The 21,070-nt window shown below is 38.1% G+C and overlaps 2 protein-coding genes across 3 annotated transcripts; one reads left to right on the top strand and one right to left on the bottom strand.

Moving 5' to 3' along the window:
- Window positions 1-1,181: 1,181 nt before the first annotated feature.
- Window positions 1,182-5,115, top strand: wdr77 (WD repeat domain 77). The gene is made up of 10 exons (XM_007570394.2): window positions 1,182-1,584; window positions 1,791-1,976; window positions 2,084-2,225; window positions 3,022-3,071; window positions 3,265-3,335; window positions 3,879-3,936; window positions 4,040-4,111; window positions 4,224-4,332; window positions 4,438-4,506; window positions 4,588-5,115. Exons 1-10 carry the CDS (start codon window positions 1,476-1,478, stop codon window positions 4,724-4,726), a joined length of 1,005 nt encoding a protein of 334 aa, XP_007570456.1. The 5' UTR covers window positions 1,182-1,475; the 3' UTR covers window positions 4,727-5,115.
- A 526-nt stretch (window positions 5,116-5,641) lies between these two features.
- LOC103150684 (proline-rich extensin-like protein EPR1) lies at window positions 5,642-19,533 on the bottom strand. 2 transcript variants are annotated; one of them, XM_016680874.1, is made up of 6 exons: window positions 19,146-19,533; window positions 15,549-15,643; window positions 10,777-10,867; window positions 7,819-9,291; window positions 7,212-7,785; window positions 5,642-7,114 (listed from the first exon to the last, which is right to left on the bottom strand). In XM_016680874.1, the coding sequence occupies exons 1-6, from the start codon at window positions 19,219-19,221 to the stop codon at window positions 7,018-7,020; spliced, it is 2,406 nt and encodes an 801-aa protein (XP_016536360.1). In that variant the 5' UTR covers window positions 19,222-19,533; the 3' UTR covers window positions 5,642-7,017. The 2 variants fall into 2 exon arrangements, with proteins under 2 accessions (XP_016536360.1, XP_007570455.1); XM_007570393.2 differs by having other exon boundaries at window positions 7,212-9,291; window positions 19,146-19,532.
- Window positions 19,534-21,070: the final 1,537 nt, after the last annotated feature.

The following is a 21,070-nucleotide window of genomic DNA, read 5'->3' as shown; positions in this document are numbered from 1 at the left end:
TGTTTAAAAGATTGTAAAGATTGTTTAAAATGTAAAAAAATGCAAGTGTATCCTTAGGCAGCATTCCTTGAAGGTTATAAGACTGAGAGGAGTAAAATGTATCTCATAAATATTATTTTGTTATAGCATCAAGCATGTGCTTGATTGTGATAAGATAATTCCTAGTAAGAATTTACAATTGCATTTTCCCTGTCTCACTTTTGAATAATTAATTATACATGATAGCTGGTGTGTCAAAGCACACCTTAGTTGTATTTATCAGTTCCTTTATTGTTTGGATAATAGTTTCTTAAAGTGTTTATCCTCTTTCTGAATGTTACCATGACTAGCATAAAAACCTCCTCCTTCACTATATTAAAGTTCTGCAAGTACAGTACATAATATAACATGTGCATTAAATATTAAAGAAATGTTTGTTTTAATTGCTTCAGGATCATCAATATGAATTAAACAGCATTTATTTATTATTCCTATTAAATCATGTATGAACCACAGAAAAATACAAAGCGTTTAAATTGTATCATATTACCATCTGTGAAATAGGGTGTTTGCATAAATTCTTTAGCAGTGAGGAATGCACATAGAGGTTTTTTGGTTATGCAAGAATATTTTTTATTTTATTTTAAAGCCTCGCAAAATGAAAATATGTCATAGAACCAGGACTCAAAAAACCCAACATTTGCCTTCTTCAATAACTTTGCAAATATTGTTTTGGGGTAAAAAAAAATTGTTATAGGTTTGTCCTTTGAAAGTATATTGAACTTTAACATTTAAAAAATGCAAGTGTATCCTTAGGCAGCATTCCTTGAAGGTTAAAAATGTCACGTACAAAGGTGATGATTATTACTGTCAGAAAAAAGTTTCTAAAGTTTTATTGAAAAGCTTTTGCTTCACATCTTTACTTTTGGGCATTAGAATCTAAGGTTTTTGAGTGAAAAAAAGTCAAGTTTCATAAATCAGAAATAATTCTAAGGCAAAACAAATTCTTAATTGGGTGCATAAAATCAAGAGTGGATTTCCAGAAATACAGAAATTATTCATCTCCCCTCTTGATTTTTATTTTATTCTGCTTTGCTTTATTTTAAATGATCAATTTAAATTAAGAGTAGTTCCCAAATGCATACATTTTATTTTATTTTATTTTATTTTATTCGACCAGGAGATGGCAGTACCTCGTAAATAGTTCCAAGAATCTAACAAGAAGAAACGTAGAGGAAGCAGAAGTTTGTGTCCGCTGGTTTTATGTTTGTCCAGTTTTTCATTCATTTTGAAAAGGATAATTTTAAGCTCCATATTTTATAAAACGGGGCCATTATTATCGTTTTATAACAAACTGATTTATATAGGCGCCTTAAGCAGACCAGAGACAAAAGGAGCGGTGTCTTCATATCGGCGCTAGCTAGCTGCTGCAGAAGCTGCTTTGAAGTAAAAGCATCTCAGTTGTAGAGAGTGAAGACTCCAGCGCTGCAGTTTGGATGAAAAGTACAGTGGACACCAACATGATTAAGGAAAACCCGTGGAAGATACCTCCTAACGCCCCTGCCTGTATGGAGAAGCACCTGTGCGCGGCTCAGTACCGAGCAGGTAAGGAGCAGCTAGCCGGGATCACTGGAGGAAAAACACGTGGTTTTGCTGGGTCGTCATGTTTACAGTTCGGCAGTTTTGCTACATCCATATGATAAATTATGATTAACTACAACGTGCCGACAGTTTTCAAGAACATCTGTGCTCACATAATGTGGAACGGAAAGATCTTTTTCAATATATTTGTTGTTTGCTCTTCTCTACAGACGGCACGCTGCTGCTGGGAGCCTCCAGCCTCTCTGGCAGAAACTGGCAAGGATCCGTTTGGATCTACAGCGAACCGGAGCAAGCCCCCAGCGAGGGGTTCTGCAAAGCTGGCGTGCAGACTGAGGCTGGGGTCACAGATGTCCAGTGGGTGGCTGAAAAGGGAGTGGCTGTAGCCTCAGATTCGGGTAAGGCCCAACTTCACAGAACCTGGCTGAACCACGGTGACTTCAGACTGGGATGAAACTGGTTTTTTTTTTTTTGGTTTTTTTTTTTGGTTATTTGTTCTGTGCAGGTGCCCTGGAGCTCTGGGAACTGGCAGAGGATGAGCGCCTGTTGATGAATCGCTTCACCAAATATGAGCATGACCACATTGTCACCACTGTGAGCCCCATCACAGGAGAGAGCAGTGCTGTCACTGGCAGCATGGACTGCAGGTTAGAGAGTAGTTCACACATAGAGCGACAGGTTTACAGGGAAGCATGTGTCGTAGATAAATATATAGAGATGTTTATGAGCTTTCTAACATTTTGTCACGTTAAAAACACAAACTTTAACAGATTTTACGTGATAGACCGATACTAAGTGCAGCAGAATTTTGAAGTAGAAGTAATATCTAGATGTTTTGTTTTTATCAATTACAAATCAAGCATTTGATGTTTGACTTGTTGGTATTCAGCTTCATCAACACATTGTAGACCCACTATTGTCTGCCATGACAGCTGGAAGGTTTTGCGGTGTGTCTCAACTGGTTTTGTACGTCTAGAGAAATGGTATTTTTGCCTGCTCATATTTCCAAAATACCTCAGTCATATTTGATGAGTGTTTCTGAACTTCCATTTTCATATCATGTGATATGAAAATCATAGCTGAATTTACGCTTGAGATTAAATTACACACTATTTACAAATTAGGTGACTTTAAAGGGGAATTTTGTTGTACTTGATTTTATTTAGTGGTGTGAGATAAAAGGGTGAAGCAACCTGCACTTCTGAGATTTAAATTTTTTATTTGAAATACAAGTTATCATTTTTGGCTCCACGTTAGTCATGAACTACTTTCCCAACAAATTTTTATTTATTTTTTATTTAAAATTTGACTGACTTAAAAAAAAAAAGAACGATTATTAGAAAACAAAACTTTAATTTGCATTTTTATCAACTTCACTTTTTTTCCCTTTCCTCTTTTTTGTGTTTTCTATTCATCCATTTTATTCCTGTATCTTTTAAACAGAATTAAAGTCTGGGACCTCAGTCAGGAGACAGTCGTCACCACCTACAATGGTAAGAGAACATCTAAAAATCCACTTTATCAAAAAAATAAACTCAATGCCCAGTTGAAATCAAATTGTTTTTTATTCAGACAACAAGTTGGCACGGTTGTAGTAAATTTCATCAACTGTTTAAAAGTGAATTAATCTAGAATGTAGTTTGAATACAATGAATGTCTAGACCTTCTTTGTTTTTCTCCTTGCAGTTCACACGCAGCCTGTTAATTGTGTTGCCTGCAGTCCTTCAGACGAGTCTCTCTTCGTCTCCTGTGGCCAAGTAGGATTCCTTTCAATGTCGTGGTTTCATTTATAGTAATGTGTCGAGGAGAAATCATAGTTATTTAAGCCAACCTGCAGAGTCTGACACACAAAGGAGGAAAAAAAATGTCCATAAGGTTAATAGATTGTTCTAGTTTGAACTGCATCGACGTATACGTTGTTAGTTGTTGGTTTACTGGCCAAATATTGATTGATTAAGAAATAAAAAATCTTAATATCTGACTTGCCATTCCTGGATCAGATCAGTGATTAATAAGCCAATTCCAGTTTAGTCAGGAGTCGAACTTAACGGTTAAGTTATTCAAGTTTTTATGTTTGACAAAATTTGGTTTTCATCAAAAGTTAGTTCTTCGTTCAAAATCTGTTTACTAGGGTGTTTCCTTAGATAAAGATGCTCCTCAAATGCAGAAGAAATATGGGGAAAATGAGATGGAACAAATTATTTTAATTAGTAAGAGCAGTTTTGTTTATTCAACATGAACTACTGTAAAACTAAACCCTTCAAGTTGAGGAGTTTTCAGTGTCGTTTCCCGTTTCTCAGGATGGCCGTGTGTTGATGTGGGACAGGAGGAAGCCAGATAAACCAGCCTCAAGAATAGGTAAGCAGGCTACTGCAGCATGTTGTCTTAAACTGGACTACCTTCTTGACACCTCGGCTTTGCAGTGAAAGGTGATGCTCTTTACTTCTGTGGTTTGTTGCAGATGTCGAGTTTCCCAGTTGCTCTCCCACTACTGCTGTTTGGCACCCCCACCAGAGAAGCACTATTGCTGTTGGTAAGGTCCATCAACAGATTGATAACTGACAGAAGCTCAGTTCTCCTTCCTTCCTTGTTTTTTTTTTTGTTTTTTCTTGCTTCTTCACATTATCATTCTCGTTTTCTTTCAGGCGATGAGCTGGGCAATGTGTCTGTCAAAGATTTCCTGGGATCAGAACCGGCACGGGTGAAAAAAATACACAGCCGGAGAGTTAACAGCCTGGCCTTCTCCACAAATAGGTGAAGATTTAATGTGCCAAAATGTACTTTTTGCCGTTTCCTTTCCCCTCTTCTCCTTATAAATAAACTGTTTTTTTTTATTTGTTTTTTTTTTATCCACCCTAGTGTCCCTTTGCTAGCCTCTGTTAGTGACGACTGCTCCCTTGCTGTTATGAACTCTGAACTGCAAGAAATGTGAGTCTTTTCAGTTCACTTAGTAACTCTTGTGTTCTGCACCAGACAATAAACAAACCGCGTTTTTTTTTTCCCCTACAGATTCAGAGATCGGCGACACCAGGACTTTGCTAAAGGTGTGTGTTGGCTTCATGGTGATTCCAACAGGCTCACGACTGTAGGCTGGGATCACCTCGTGCTTCACCACACCGTCACTCCAAATACCGAGTCCTCATCTTAGACACATTTATGGTCACATGTGGCATATCACAGTGTGTCCAGATCAGTGGTGTCCAACGTCAGTCCTTGGGGGCTGGTGTCCTGCGTGTTTTTGTTATTATTTCCCTGGTTCAACACAGCCGAGTCAAAAGACGGCTCGTCTGCAGTCCTCTGTAGAGCTTCGACATCCTGGCAGGACCCCAGATCTTGAGGTCTGGAGCTGGACACTCATTGATGGTTGAATATAACATCTCATTTAGGAGAAGTGAATTAAAATGTCCAACTCACAGACATGTGCACATTATTTTGTGTAAGGCTCTTCTTCTCTGTCTGGTCATTCTGGTTCATGTTGTGAAGCATCTCCATATTTGCACCATAGACTTTTACATTAAAGGAAAGCTAAAGCTGTTATGACAATTGTTTTATTTGTTGAAATGTTCAAACGGAAGGTATATAACTTTTATAATTTTTTTATTTATTTTTTTTACATATTTCTTAAAACTTTCACTATGTTGTGACGTATTATCTATAAGACAGATAATATGTGAAAAACCTGAGCTCCCTGCTTCCTCTCTGTTATCCTGCAGCCCTCTGCAGAACTTCATCTCTGTCAGAAATAATTAATCAAAGCCAGGAAGAAGGTCTTAGCGTTTCCTTGCATAATAGTCATTGCGTAATCATAATGCAATGACAATAGCTTGTTTTTTTAAACATTATTGACAGCTGGTAAAACATCTTAGTTTTGATCTTCTCTTTGCTTTTAACAACTTTTCAGGTTTGTATCTGTAGTTTAAGCAACGAAAAACCTATTAGGGGCCGTTTATCCAAAATGAGTTGATATATAAATACATTGAAAAATATTTACCGGAATAGGTATCAATTCAATAGATTATATTGTTAAATATTTCCAAAGAGAACAAAAACAATAAAAACAAAGAAATGTTCATAAATGTTTATAATTTACACAAAAACATCTACTTTAAACTTACTATGTACAGTGGTAGTAGTGTAAATGTAACCATATCAATAATTAATCATAGGGTGAGCACAATATTTCTAAAATCAATAAATATAAAAACTACATGCAGCTGGTTGCCTAAATTGACAGTCTGCTTTGTTCTGGTGGACTTATGTACATGTAACAGAGGATGGACAGAATGGCGACGGTGTGTGTAATTCCAGCTTATACACTTATTTTATACATTATATTTTACATCCAATATTTGAGAGAACAACATAATTTTTTATCATCCATATAATTTACATAAATAAAGACAATAACCCATATAAATTTTCATGAAAAAAGATGCACAGTTCATGGCTTCTCCTGCCAGATGCCACTTTTTTGACTTGTCGGGTCTAAATTGGACTGATTTATCGTAACACATAAAAGACAAAAGAACATACTGCAGGTTTTTTGATCTTCCAATATTATCACCCAAATTTACAATATTATACCCGTTTATGCACCACGTCATATTTTCTCAAACTTTACCTGATCTGTATTAAGTTTGAGCAGTGCGTCAAAGCCAATGTTTTTGGTCTTTTAGTTAAGAGGGTCAGGAAAATGTTTATTAGAAATCAATCAGAGCCAATTAAGGAAAATTGGCGGATTGATTTGTGCATCTCTAAATAAAACACAGATAGGATTAAACACACAAAAACAAATTACATATAAAATATCCATATTACTGTGAGACTTTTAGAAAGAAAACACGTTGCATTTTAAAAATGGAACAATCATCTTGACACTTGACAGCATGAACTTCCTAATTAATAAAGAAAGCACTTGTAACTTCATAGCTAACTGAAAAATTGCACAAATTACTGCTAAAGTAAAATCACATATTATTTAGGCCCTAGATACATGACACTGGATATTTTTTTCTAAAAAAAAAAAGAAATCTGAACCGTCACCTCATTCCAGTCAAAAGAGGTGTAATACCTATTCTGCACCCATAGGTGGTGATGGACAACATTAAAATGTAAAAGAAAATCCTGAGCATGGCTGAAGCAGTACTAAGGGTAATTGTAACTTCTTCCAGCAATATTTCATGTTTAATGAAAACAGATGTACAAAAACCCAGAGAAATTGCTCAATTGTTGGTGAAATTTCTGACACAAAAAGTCAGGGTGGGCATGTTCAAAGGGGACTTTGGTGTCAGTTTTAATTTTTTTTTTATTTTCACCAAAACTCAGTTTGTGTAGTATCAGGTGTTGCAGACACAGGAAGAAATCTCACAAAATATCCATGTTATGGCCTTGGCATATGCTATTTTATATGCAGCAGGTTTGTTCTACAGTCAAAGACCTTTAGGAATCCTCTTTACTTGCAAGAGTTATGGGCTGTTTAGTTCCAGGCCTGATGGTGAAAGTCATCCCATACTTTTGTCTTGAACGCATCCCATTTCTGTGGAGAAGAAAACATGATGAGTGATTGCAGTGATTAAAGGCTGGAGTTGCTCACAAAGATATGATCTCCCTCCAGGTAGCCCTGATGTACTCACTTGGTGGGACTCTTCTCTTGTATACTCTGGTATTTGTTGATAATTTTGGTCTCCAACTCTTTCATGTCCAAAGATGCTGTCTTGTTGGCGGGGGCAGGTGGGTTTTTGGTCCCCTGTTTGGGTTGTGGCACTGCTGGTACCTTGTTGTCTTCGTCAGAAAAGCCAGTACTCCAGTCATCAGAATTGTGCTCCGACTCATTAACGGGGGCCATTTTTTGGTCCATTACCAACATCTTCTTCTGTAAAATACTAAGGAGGGTGGCCTGGTTTTGTGAAAGATTGGATGGTACCTGAGTAGAGGGTGGATTGGTTTTAGTTTGGACTGGTGGCTTTGGTTTGACTTGTATGTCAGAAGGTGGGAGCTTTGGCGGTGAAGGAGCTTGAGCTTGAGTTTTGGCTGGGGCTTTGACTGGGGCTTTTACTGGGGCTTTAGCTGGTGTTGGAGCTGGAGCTTGAGTTGGGCCGGGAGCTTTAGCTGGGGTCTGAGATGGGGTTTGAGTTGGGGCGGGAGCTTTAGCTGGGGTCTGAGATGGGGTTTGAGTTGGGGCGGGAGCTTTAGCTGGGGTCTGAGATGGGGTTTGAGTTGGGGCGGGAGCTTTAGTTGGGGTTTGAGCTGAAGCTTTAGGTGGTGTTGGGGCTTTTTTTGTGGGGGGATCGGGCGGACGCATGGAGGGGGGTTGCTCTGGTATTTGACCAAAGTCACCAAACTCTGGTGGTGGGGGCAGAAATGGCAAATTCATATCCTGTTTAGGAGTATTATTTTGCACATCATGAGATTTTAATTGCTTTTCTTCTGCTCTTTGCTTCTGCTCACTCAGGTTACTTACAGCTGGAGATGAAAGTGCTGTAAATTTACTTAAAACTGGATCAGTTGATAGTTTCTGATCTTTGGCCAGTGCAGTCGAACCCTTGGGTGTTTCTGGAGCCTGAATCGTTGTTTTAGTTTCTGCAGGCCCAAGAGTTGCACTCTCCTGTAGTCTATTCTGACTTGGTAGAACTGAAGACGTTGATCTTGGTATGACTGTGAAGGAATTAGGACTTGTTGGTTCATTTCTCTTGGTGCTGCTTTCGCGGGACAAAGATTGAGTGTTTTTCTTTTTCTCTCTTTCCTTAGCTGCCTTCAGCAGAGCGAACGGCGATGTTGAAGAGTGTTTGGGTTCGTTAGCCTTCAGGCTGTCCAGTTTGCGATCCAATAGAGGGCTGAAACTGCGGCTTTGACCTGGAGATACTTCCAGTGTGCTCTTGGACTCTGAATTGATCTGGACATTAGTCGTTCTATGCAGTGGTGGAAGCTGGAGGGGTTTAGTTATCTCTGACTGAGGTAGAACAGTGTCTGCTTTAGCCTCCGTTGGAGACTTTATTTTAATCTCTGTCTTTGCCTCTGTTTTAGGTTCTTCAGGAACTTTAGGTAATTCAGGTTGTTTAATTTGTAAAGCCCCTTTGGGTTGTACAGGTTTGGGCTCTGGTTTAGGTAGCTGAGCAGCTTGAGGGGCTTTTCCATCTATCTGCATCCCAGCAGGAGCTGACCCGTTCCAAAGCACTGTGTGCTTTGGAGGATCATGAACCTTTGTTTTGTTCTGGGAATTGAAGGTGGACAATGTGGAGGTGGGCACTTGGGGAGGCTGTGCTGGGGGCTCAGCAGTGGACACCGAAGACGATCTGATAGGTTTTGGAGGTGGGACCTTATGACTCTTCTGCTGCTTTTCAGCAGGTGGTTGCGGAGGGGCAAATTTTGGACGTTCTGGCACTTGGGTTGGCGGTGGAACAGAGACAGGTGCTGCTGACCCAGATCCAGTAGGACAGGTATTCGGAGGTTTTGGAGGCGCCATTGGTGGTGGTTTCAAAAGGGACAAATCCTCCTCCACCATAGACGGTGGTTTTGGAGCAGGCATGGATGGAGGCTGGAGGGCCACAGGATCTAAGCTGTTTAGGTCACCCATGAAGTCTGGTGGAGGAGGGATGAAATTCACGGGAGGGGGTGGAGGGGCCGTTGAAGGAGGAGGAGGAGGAACAAAAATCTTCTCTTCCATGTGGCCTGGCACGGATACAATAGATCCATTGGATGAATGATCTCCAGCACCTGTAAAAGACAAGAGATAAGAAGAGCAAAGAACACAGAGCGATTAACTCTGGAAGGAGAATATTTAGCAGGCTTTGATTCTCAAAGCAATTTCTTTCCATTGTGTTTGAAGGTATGTAGGTAAAGATGGCGGTGTAAAATTTCACTTATGTGAAGCCTCAAAATATGGAAAAACTGTCTTGACTAAATACAGTCTCCTCTATCTAATTGAGTTCACAGCTGCGTTGAAATGAACTAAGTCCAACAGAGAGGGAGGAACGAGGTCATGGAGAATGCTACATATTAGGCCAACATTTCTAAGTAAGTTGTTAGATCATGAAGAGAACAGGGCCTAGTTCTGAGCCCTGTGGGACGGACACAGGTCTGTTGATGAGAATATGGATTTACATGTACTTTTATCTGTATTTAGCATTCTTAACTCTGATTCCCATAAGTAAAATACTATGAAACCAGTTGCCTTCAGAAATCATCTCAATCAACAAATAGTTTAATTTAATCTCGGTATAAATATAGCTGTTCTGTGAAGGTCTCAGAGGCTTGCTAACAAACATAAACAAACAATCAGCACCTTGAAGATGAAACTTAAAATGAGGCTACGTATAAAACAATATCCTAAACTTTGAACACGCAATCAAGCACTGTTCAGTCAATCCACTAAAAAAAGGGAACTGCATAGTACAATTTCAAACCTGCTAAGGCATAAGTCATCTGATTAGTGCTCTTTATGGGATGGGAAATGCATAGAACTAAGTACAAGGCAATCCTGGAAGAAAACCTTGTAGAAGCACGGTTGAGACTACAGTGAATGTTGGCTATCCAGCAGTATAATGACCCTAAATATTCAGCCAAAACTATAATAAATGGTTTAGACCATGTGTCAAACTATTTTTCAAAAGAATTCACAATGATTTTAGTCTTTAGATCCGAAAGGCCGGCAGACGTACCTAAAAAGAGCTGAATCTCAATTGCAAAAAATAAAATAAAATAAATGTTCCTATGAAGTAATGAGAGCTGGAGACAGATATTTATTTGTAAAACAATTACTTTATGTTGGTCTATCAATAAAACATTTATTTTTGTGGATTTGCACAACTTTGTAAGGTTTAAAAAGAAAAAAAAATGGGATATTTGCAAAAATATGAAAATCTGAGACACATTTCACATTGGCATGCTGCAAATGTAAATTTTAATTAACATTTCTTTCTAAACCGGAAAGTAATCTAAAAGGTAGAAAAACACTCCCTTTGTGTAAATTTGCTCTCCATCTTTTATGGCCATTTGGACTTTTTCAGGAGAGGTATTGAGCAACAGCCTGGACAAACATTTACATGACATGGATGTTTCCTTTATTCTTATCCCTGTGATCCGTCAGCTGAGTCTAGAGGGGCCACAAATTGACCTGCTAGAACAATGACTAAAACAGGGCACCATTTACTTTGGTAGTTTAAACCTTAAGTACATAGAAGGTATTATTTAGATGCTCACCTGTCCCATTGACTATTGGGCCATTGGCAGGGGGAAGTTCAGGGACTTTTGGAGTTGGGACAGGAAGTCCTTGGAAGGTTTCAAACGAGAACTGCAAAAAACAAAATCCAATCATAAAATTATTGAACTTCCTGTCGTAAGAAGCAGACAGCACAAGAACTGAAGTCATAAGTGTAGAAACCGTACATTCTGTGCTGCAGGCAAATTTTTCTTTACTTGTTTTGTTGGCAAGTCTTCATTGTTAAAGGTGAACAAACCAGTTTTTAACTATTACGTGGCCTGAGTGTTGCAACATTGAAAGTACGATGCATTATTGGCATAAACATCATAAAATTGTCAACCATGTGATTTTTTTATGAGCTTTCACACATTGCATGGCATCCAACAAATGTCTGTTTTGCGTTTTATGCGTGGAATACTGCACTCCCTAGTGCAAAAATGCATGGCCTTGTCTTTCAGGATTGTCATAATGTAATCATAGGTGGAACGCCATAGTTTCACATTCTTTGCCTATGAGGAACTTTGGCTGAATCAGAGGATCCACCTATAATTCATAACACTGCCTGTTGTCAAAGAATGCCTTGAGTTAGGAAACTCACAGATGCGTGTGTGTTTGTTTGTGTCTGTTTCTATGAGTTAGGTGAAAAAACTGACACAGAGAGGGGCGATGCTCACATCATGGAACCAAAAACAAACTCAGACTGTGTTGACACAATAGAGATCCTCAAGATCTAAAGCTGCAAATCACTCCAGCATCACTTGGCATGCTTTTTTTTTTGTTTTTTTTTACTGAGTCTCTCGGTGAAAGTCATCTCTTTGCAGATTGCAAAATCGTCTCTTGTTGCTAAAACATGTTATATGAAGTTTTGCTTGTATGGATTATATGTGAATAGGTTTGGGTTGGTTATCATACCGAGGTCTTAAACGGCTAAAGTTTCAAAACTGCAAACATTTTTTTGTTTTTTCTTACACTGTTCAACTGCTTAAAGACAGAAATGGATAGTTGCATTGACAATAATCTCCCATATGTTGCGGCCTCATTGTCAGACAATTGAAATATGGCAACAAACAAGAATGACAAGAATGATGAGAATTCCCTAACAAACAAGAATGACAAATTTAGAGCTTTGGACATTTTTTCAACTGGAAAAACATGAGCACTTAAGTGTCCGTCCTAAAATACCAAGTCCTGCCACTAAATTCAGCTTTCCAAATAGTGTTGGAAAACAACAATCTACCTATAATAATCAATATGTCATTAAATGTGAAACAAGAGTAACATGCTGATTGCCCTCGGCCCCACCTGTTGCTGTGGACTGCTGTTCAGCAGGCTGAAAGAGGGCGAACACACTTTTTTCTCTGTTTCACTCAAGAAGACTGGTTCGAAACATGTTCTTTCATTTGAAAAAAATAAATAAATTATGCAACCCAGAAGGTTGATGTTGTAGCAGGAATTGAGGTCGTTATTCAAGCTTAAATTTTCTTTCTTCTTGATCACTGTAATGCTCTTTCATTAGCTCAAAAGCTCGAGCAGATGACATAATTACTATCTGAATGTGTTTGAATAGACTCCCCACTTATTTTAGAATATATTTTAAAGCCCTCTCTAACTTTCAGGGCGTTTTCATGGTCCATCTCCTTCTTAGGGTAAAACCTAAAATTATTTCCAAACCTGGCAGATTTAGGTTCAAAGTATTTATTTTTTTTTTTTATTCATTTGCGCAACATGTTTCCTCAAACTGCAGGCTTTAGATCGGCTTAAAAAGAGTCCCAGTTTGAATCTGAGAGTTAAAGATTAAAGTGATGGAAAGGAAAACTTGCAACCTCAAATATTTGGAGCGGGAGGATAAAATATTAAAATACCAGAGGAAACATGCAAAAATCTGGTCAGCAAATACAAGATGGATTTGATTGCTGGAATGCAAATACATGCTTTCCCTGATTACTGAGAGGGTTATACATTTTTTTACATGCTATATTTTAAATGAAGTGTAAATAAAAAAGACATGCCGTATCTTTCAAAATTGAAACATCTTTTAGATGGCTTTATTATTTTATGAGAGACACCCACTTCATTTTCTGTCAGAAACAGGCTTATGACAGTAATGTCAGGGGCGTATGAGTGATGCTGGTCTTCACAGTATATTACACAATGATTAAAGTTAAATACTCCAACTTGAGCTCTCTGGTCCTCAAGTAAAAAAAAACCTTCTGCTAGTTCCCAGAAGCGGCAGCAACACTCGATGAGATCGTTTCTTTCAGACGATTGCAGCTCAGCTGTGGAATGAGCTTCCCTTTGTCTTTACCTTGAGACTCTCGAAACATTTAAAAAGTAACTAGACATTTTTATTCAGATATATTTTATTTAAAGTCCTATTATGAATTTCTGTCTTAGCTTTTGATTATCAGTGTCATTTAATTGTCTTATTCATTAGATTTTGACTCACATGCTTTCTTTTTGTAAAGCAGTCTGTCATTTTTATCCATTAAAAACGCTAAATTAGTGAGCTACTTACTCTCACTAAGGTAGGAGTGTTTTACATTTACAATTGAAAAGCTATAAGCAGCATGTCTGTTAGAAATCTGAGCAGAAAGATTAAGCAACAGATTAATATCAGCTTGTTTCACTCGTCTTGAAAAGTGAAAGAGCAAAAACGTGTCCTATTCTATAGAGTAAGCGCTTTGAAATTACAATTCAGTTTAGATTTTTTTGTTCTGTATTTTTTAAAATACATTTAATAAATAACATTATTAATCAATTTTTTAAATTATGCTTTAGTGGGAATATTTGTTGCTTTTCTATTTTAAAAATAATAAAATGCAAAAGTTGATAATTTTATACAGTTTTTATGCACCAGCTCACTGGTGCACAAGCCGTCTGGTCCCCTGCATGTGAAAATTAATCCATCTATCAATGCTGTCAGAGACGTTTTGCATCTTCCTAATATCACACCCTGCATTACTCTCCCTTTGCTAATAATCCCTCTCACACAGGCGATCTTTAGGGAGCATAAAGCGTGCCTGGTCACCGGCGGGTGTGTCCGATCCAGTTTGATTTAGTCTCCTCGCTCGGTGCTCTATGAGTCACTTTCAGCTGTCGCAGCGCTCAGAGCTGACCTGCCCCTGCGCCGCAGGGTGTGCCGCGTTCACATGCCTGAGAAACACTCCCAAACAAAAGGGCGAGGTGTGTGAACCGAGTGCAGACAAGCTCTTCATTTGCTCCATGACGAGATAATAGGAGGCCCGTCAGGTCAGTCGTACGCGGTGCTAACGTACACATAAATTGAGATTAACGTCTCTAAGATTGCTAAAAATATGCACTCTTGTGCATAAGTGGTGGGCCGGACCTGCGCTACAACATGATGGGATGGTTAAACGATAACAATAAACAAAAGAAACCCTTAGAGATCCTGTAGTTACGTTATATTGTTGCCAAGTCAGACAACTCTTTAGCGTTTTGTTTTTTGCATTGCACAATGTTATTAACTACTCAGTGTACAATCTGACAACCAATTAGTAACTTTATATCGATGTAACGGAATATGAGACAAATTGAATAAATTTCATGAGTTCATCTACCTTTTTGTTTAACTCAATTATTAAATATTAATTTTATTCCAAATCATAATTAAAGCTACTAGTCGGTCTTAAATCAGCCAAATATATACTTTGTTACTAACAGAACAAAATGTCACTGTCAGTTTTTGTGTTTATTTTGCTGTAGTCATTATTTATTTATTATTTAGCAAGTCTTCCCTTGATAAGACAAACATCCACATACCCCTGTCATCACACAAGGCGTAAAATAACCAGTCAATGTCTATGAATGTATTTATAGACTCACTAATAGCCTGTCAGTCAGTCAAACAGACAGAAGTTGCTTTGCTAAGTTGAAGCAGTGCAACATCTTGCAAACCACACAAATATTGAAAGTGAGCAGAATCAAAAAAAACATTTACTCATCTTGCGACGTGACACATGCACACACTAAACCAGATGGAACCATGCAAACAGGAATGTAATTACATTTGTCTGCTTCAGTTCCTGTTTGCTTCAGCTTCGGCGCTTTCTTCGTCGTCCGTCGTGACTTGAGGATTATTAGGGTCAGACTCGAACATTTACTGCTGAAATCTTTGCAAATCAGATCCAACGACAGAGAAACTGTCAATATCTCTCAAAACTAACATTTTACTTCCTAATGTCATTCAGTCAGAGCAGCTCTTAAGTATCTTGTGATGTAATCAGTTCAGATCTACTCAAAACAGATAAGCATGTAAGCATGTCTTTTTTTTTTTTCCTTCGTGTAGTTTCAAAAAATTTTGTGGAATCCAAAAGTTTGCACCAAGCTGTTTTTGTTGTCGGTGTAAATTTGTTTGTGGAATAAAAATATGCCACTGGTATCTTTAATATTGCAGCTTTAACCTCCACCTGCAATGTATTTCAGTACCAATTCTGAATAATGTCTTCCATAGTAAGATAAGGAGTGATCCTTATCGCATCTACTTGCAGTTATCAACAAGGACAGTCAGTCTGCAGCTCCACTGAAAAATCGTCGCTGAACAAATCTAAAGGTAAACTGATGGGATCATGAAAGAAATGTTTAAAAACTTGCCAAATCTGCCAAAATTATTCAAATCCACTGTTGTCAGTCTTGCAATAAAGTTTCCAAAGGCCAGCTAAATGTACCTAAACACTGGCCAGATGTTTGAGGCTTTTTTAGATTCAGAAACAGAACATCAATGCAAAGAAATGAAGCTTTCCTAAATACTCACAGTATGATGCTTGACGGTGGGTCTGGCCCTCACGTTGGCAGTCCCAGATTCGTAGATTGCAGACTCCGTCTCCTCCAGCACCAGCTGAACACTGTCTGATGAGACATACACAGATTTTTGGGGGCGTCAGATTGCTATACTTCAGGAACTATCCAAAGAAATGTTCATATGACAATTGCTATCGCTCAAACCTTCAATCTAAATAATTTGCTCATAAAGAAGAAAAAGAGGGAGTAGCAGAAGAACCACACATGTGACGGTGAAGAGAAACAACGTGCACCAAAGTGACCCATAAGTGGCTATTAGTCAACTCGACTATCTGAGGTATCGTTTGACTATGACAACATAATAAGCGACACAAAGGAAAAGCTCCGATTGTTGCTTTAAATTACATGTTGCCGCTATGGCTAAGTGAAAGTTCAGCAACAACGTATGGAAAGGGACACAGCTTGTGGTCAGACGTGAGGAAAACTGATGTCAAAGAAGCTGATTTGGATCACTAAGTTGTTTTGCTTAAGTGCTGTTACCTCACCAGTGTTTGCACAGCAAACACTGCAGCACTTGGGCTAGGGTTTGAGCGACGGCAGCGGCGAAAGGTAAAACCAGGAACAAAAAAGAAAATGTCTTCAGGTGTGTTGGTTCTCACACAGAGCATTCGTCAAGAATATAAAATGTAAACAGTGAATGTGCTGCAGACAAAAACGCTGAAACGTTTCCTTGTCACATTGTTTGCCCAATAAGTGACCGACGACAGATCCTTGTCACTGAAAGGCATTTAGCCTGTACGTCCCTTCGGCTCTTTGTGCTGGAACACTTTCACCAAACAACGACCAACTAAAGACATTACAGGCACAGAGCAGAACCACGTCTCTTCTCACATTTCCCTCTCTGCTCTGGGACACAATAAGCACAACATGCTGATGATTTTTCTTCTGTTTCAGACCAAAGAATATGATAAAGTCAGAGAAGAATGTGAGGACGGCTGTGGAATGAAAACACTGCAGTGTTAAACCAGTCTAACCAAATGATTAGTTTCCCTATTGTGCCCCATCCTGATTTAAATAGACAAATGTTCTCTCGCTCGTGTTGCACCTTTTGCATAGCAATTCATGCTGCGCTTCCTGTTCTCAGAGGCTGAATTGAGAGACTTACACTTGATCCAACAACATTTTATGAGCACCGGCTTGGATTTCAGCTGCCAGGAGACTGTGAGCACGTACTCAGTTGTCTTTCTTAGAAACTGTTCATTTCATTATCGATCGTGCTCAAGTCCAAGTTAGCGATGTTAGTGGCGCAAATTAAAATCTTCCTTGTTTCATGCAAAAGTTTTAAACATCTGTTTCAACATATCCTTAGCAGAACTGATGTCCATAAGAAATGTAGCTTAACCAGTTTTTAAGTGGGTTGAAAGTTATTGAGGACAAGTTTAGCAAGTTTATTGTTTCAATAAAAATCATTGTTTAATTTTTTATTTTATTTTAGAAGTGATCTCTGAAAGCTAGATTAGCTACTGACCCTCATGCAGGGTTATGCTGTGTTACAGGGCAGGAAGTGTTTGTTGGCTGAAAACAGACACTTCGAAGTGAGTTTGAAAGGTCAAGCAAAGTTTCCGATAAAACTTCTTGGTTGAAGACGTTAAATCATAACCACTCCAGGCCTCCAGAAGGCATGAAGTAAGAGTCAAGAAACATCTATTGTGTTGAGCTACCACTCCTCCACCGATGTTACTTTAATCCAAGAGATTTATGACGAAAACCTTCCCTGTAATTCTTACCTAAGATTTTGGAAGTTTGCACTTAAGTAATACACACAATGAAGAAAAGCTATAGGAGTCACAAGTAAGCCCTTAGGTTACATCAAGCACAAGTATGTTTAGCATGAAAATGTTAAGTTTTAGCTACGCAATGCAAAGGAAGGAAGAGGTGGTTGCAGGCAGAAACAAAGGACACATTTTACAAGGTATCGGCATTTATGGATCCAATTAATTGTCAGCAAATGTTAGAATCAAGCATGAAGAAAACTGGAGATGGAAATCCACTGAAATATTTTACTACTGCCTATTTAATATTGACAAATTTGTTTTGCTGTTTATTATTCCAGATAAAAGTCCTTATTTCGTCCACAGATTTCATCTATGGTAACTTTTAAAAGAATATGTCAAAGCTACAACCCAGTACAGGATGCATTAACGCTTTTTTGTGCAAGTGATTGTGGCTAGTTTCCCGGGGCGTCGGGAACTGATGGGGCGGCAGGGATAATCTGGAAAAATAAACTGAGTTATGTCCCAGTCGAGATTTCAGTTATTTAATTGTATGTCCGGTCAGTGGGGATTTGGGGGATATTGAGCTTCTGATTAGAAGTCATCCAAAAGATTTTTATCATTTTTTTTCTTTAACATTTACATTTACAGTCATTGTAATGAAAACATAATAATAGGAATAATAATGAGATCTTCTGTTTCAAAAAAATTTACTTGATTTTTCTTTATTTCTTTTAACAAAGCTCTTTTTTTCAAACATCACCTGATTTTCTCAATAAGTTTCACCATTTTTTAAAACGGTTACACATTTACTCTGGGTTTTCCATATTTAGCAACATGTTTAATTGAAACAGCTTTATTTATTTATTTTTTTAGAAAATTACCAACTTTGATAGAGGTCTACAAATTTCTGTATGATGGTAGATAGATTAGTTATTTCTTCCATGGAACTTGCATTTTGTTTAATAAATGAATGTGCAAAACTAATTTAGCAACACATTCACTTGAAGCAACTATATTTGTTAAGGAAACTAGAAACATATTTTTATCAAAAAGTATATGCAACATTTTCTGAAACGCAGTTATAATGTTAGTTGATGTGGTCAAGTTAATTAGCAAAAAAGACATGTTTTAAATTATTCATTACTCCATCTTTATAGCTATTTTAAAATTTCCTCCATTAATTTATTTTGTATGAATTAACGAAGATAAAACATATACAGCAACTTATTTCAATAAAAATATTTTATTTATTTATTATTTTAGAAAGTACTTATTTAAAGATAGCTGTAAATGAATCTGATTTATAAAAATGGATCACAAACGACACTTTTGGATTCATAGGGTTCAACACACACACACACACACACACACGCACACACACTAATCTGTGGTGTATGTTTATGTAATTATAACAGTTATGTTCACCGACAAAGTATTTAGCAGTAGATATTTAAACCACAGTAACAAACTTATGAAATTCAGTACTTCTTTCACTTTTGTTATTTCAAAATGTATGACAATTGTTTAAAAAAACATAAAAGTCATTTGAGCCATGAGGTCCATAATCTTGAATTATTGAATTCTGATAAACAACTGAGGTCAGGTTTGAAGCTGAAAAGCAATTTCAGCCTGATTTTATGAATTTAACTTTAAAATTACTGATAAAATATTTTTACACAAAATAGTGACAGCTGTCGTTCAAGACTTTTTATAAGCTGCTATAAAATGTGACTTTAGTGAACAGAAACTGCTCCATGTCAACATCAAGTCCAAGGGTCGTTTCAGCCTGCAGTAAGTGGATCATGAGAGTTAAACTTGTTTCCTTTTTTACTCACCCCTGTCCGGAATTTTAATGTTGGTGTCATAAAGAGATTGGTTCTTCCGACCCAAAAAATGCAGCCCCTTCTTCATTGTTGACGTCGACTGACTTAATGCGCAGGCAGAAAGAACTGCTGTTTTTTTTTTTTGTTTTTTTTAACCAACCCTCTGGTGGGATCACTTGGTCATGTTGAAGTAAATCCGAGCTAAAGCAAAGTCAAAGCTGTCAACAGGTGCAGCAGGAATGACTCTGCCTCAGGTATGCCTGTTTCTAGCAAACTTTTCAGGCCAGTCAGATAAAATGGAGCAAACTCCGCCTCCTGTCCCTTTTTCGGAGCGCCTCCCTGTTTCTGTAGCCTTCCAGGCAGCGACAGGTGAGGCCCTGGCTCTCCTTTTCAGCCGCATTCCAGCACAAACCTCACCTGCGGAATGAATGGCCCGCTTTAAAGCCGCTCTCCGTTGCGCTGCGCAGCTTTGATTGCAGCGAAGTGAGTCAGTGAAAAATATTCAGTTCAAAGCAGAGCCTGGCAGAACCAGACAGGAGGAGAAATGTGGATTTATTTAACCTCACATAGGTATGTCCGCGGAAACGGCACACCATTCGACTTGAAATAAAAACTTGAAATATGAACTTGTTTTTGCTTCTCAACAAGATAGAAGGAAATGATCTGCAACGTTCACTCTTATCTTGAGTGTAGAGTAATACTGCCATTCATGTCGTAAAGTAACTCCAGTCAAGTAAACAACTGAACTTTATAACTCAGGCTCACTGATGGGTGCGATGTTTATCATTTTTGCCCTACTTATTGTGCCCTGCGTTGCGTTTTATTTAGATTTGATATCATAGACAAATTAGTGCTGCAGGGGAGCAACAACGGCTGGCTTGTTGTGAATAAGAATCTGAAAAGTGTGGCGTCTGGATTCTACCAATCTCTCGCATCTGATAAAACATATTTGCAAAAATTTGCACAAGCTCGACTACGAAGACAGGGCCTGTTAGCTTACATGGTTAAGCCTTGCCACAGGTTCTCAATTAGATTGACTTCTGAACTTTGACTGGGCCATTCACACATTTACTCCAAGCCATCCTGTTATGGCTGTGGCTGTGTGCTTGGGCTCACAGTCGTGTTTGAAGCCGAGTTTCACAACAGTGAAGACTTTTACACTCTCTAACGGGTTTTATTCCAGTATTATAACTCCCTGCTGAAGAGCAGCACGCCCATACCGCACAACATAATGCCACCAAAACCTGAGCAAAGTTCACCTCAGGCAAGCGTGAGTGGGCGTCTCTGTGTTGGCTTTGTGACGAACCAGAACCCTGTCCAGAATATAAGTCACCTACACATCACACACACAATGTTTACTTTTCAATTTCTTTGTTTTTCTTTTGCAACATTTTTAATTTGTGACAAAAATAAATGTTGTGGTTTTGTTTTGCTTTTTTTTTTGTTTGTTTTTTTTTTGGTCTTTGCTGTTGCCAATACCTACAACTAAATACATTCAAAACAGAAAGTAAGGTAAGGCAAGGTAAGGTAATTTTATTTATATAGCACATTTTCAGCAACAAGGCAATTCAAAACAGAAGGAAAATGATGGAAGAAATGTTGGAATATTTTGATGTACAAAAAGTAGCAGATGTGAATAAACAACTAAAATTGTAATAATTGCCTTTTTAGCACGACTTGACAGCATTGGTTCCAACACAATAAAACTACCACTAATCAGATAAGAACATATGATATGCAGAGATTATGCAAAGCAAAGATAGAACTGGCCCAACAGAGGGCCATGAGGGATCCCACAGCCGATTTCAGAAAGCCACTAGAAACCAGGAAGTCCCCGAAAAGCAGCATTCATATCCCATTGTTTCTAAGCGGTTATGGTTTAAAACACAAGTTGCTTTAAAATGTTTGGAAAGATATAACTGTGCTGTTCCCAAACA

The sequence above is a fragment of the Poecilia formosa genome, unplaced genomic scaffold, assembly GCF_000485575.1.
Source record: "Poecilia formosa unplaced genomic scaffold, Poecilia_formosa-5.1.2 Scaffold260, whole genome shotgun sequence".
NCBI classification, from domain to species: domain Eukaryota; kingdom Metazoa; phylum Chordata; class Actinopteri; order Cyprinodontiformes; family Poeciliidae; genus Poecilia; species Poecilia formosa.
This window is presented reverse-complemented; position numbering and strand designations above follow the sequence as displayed.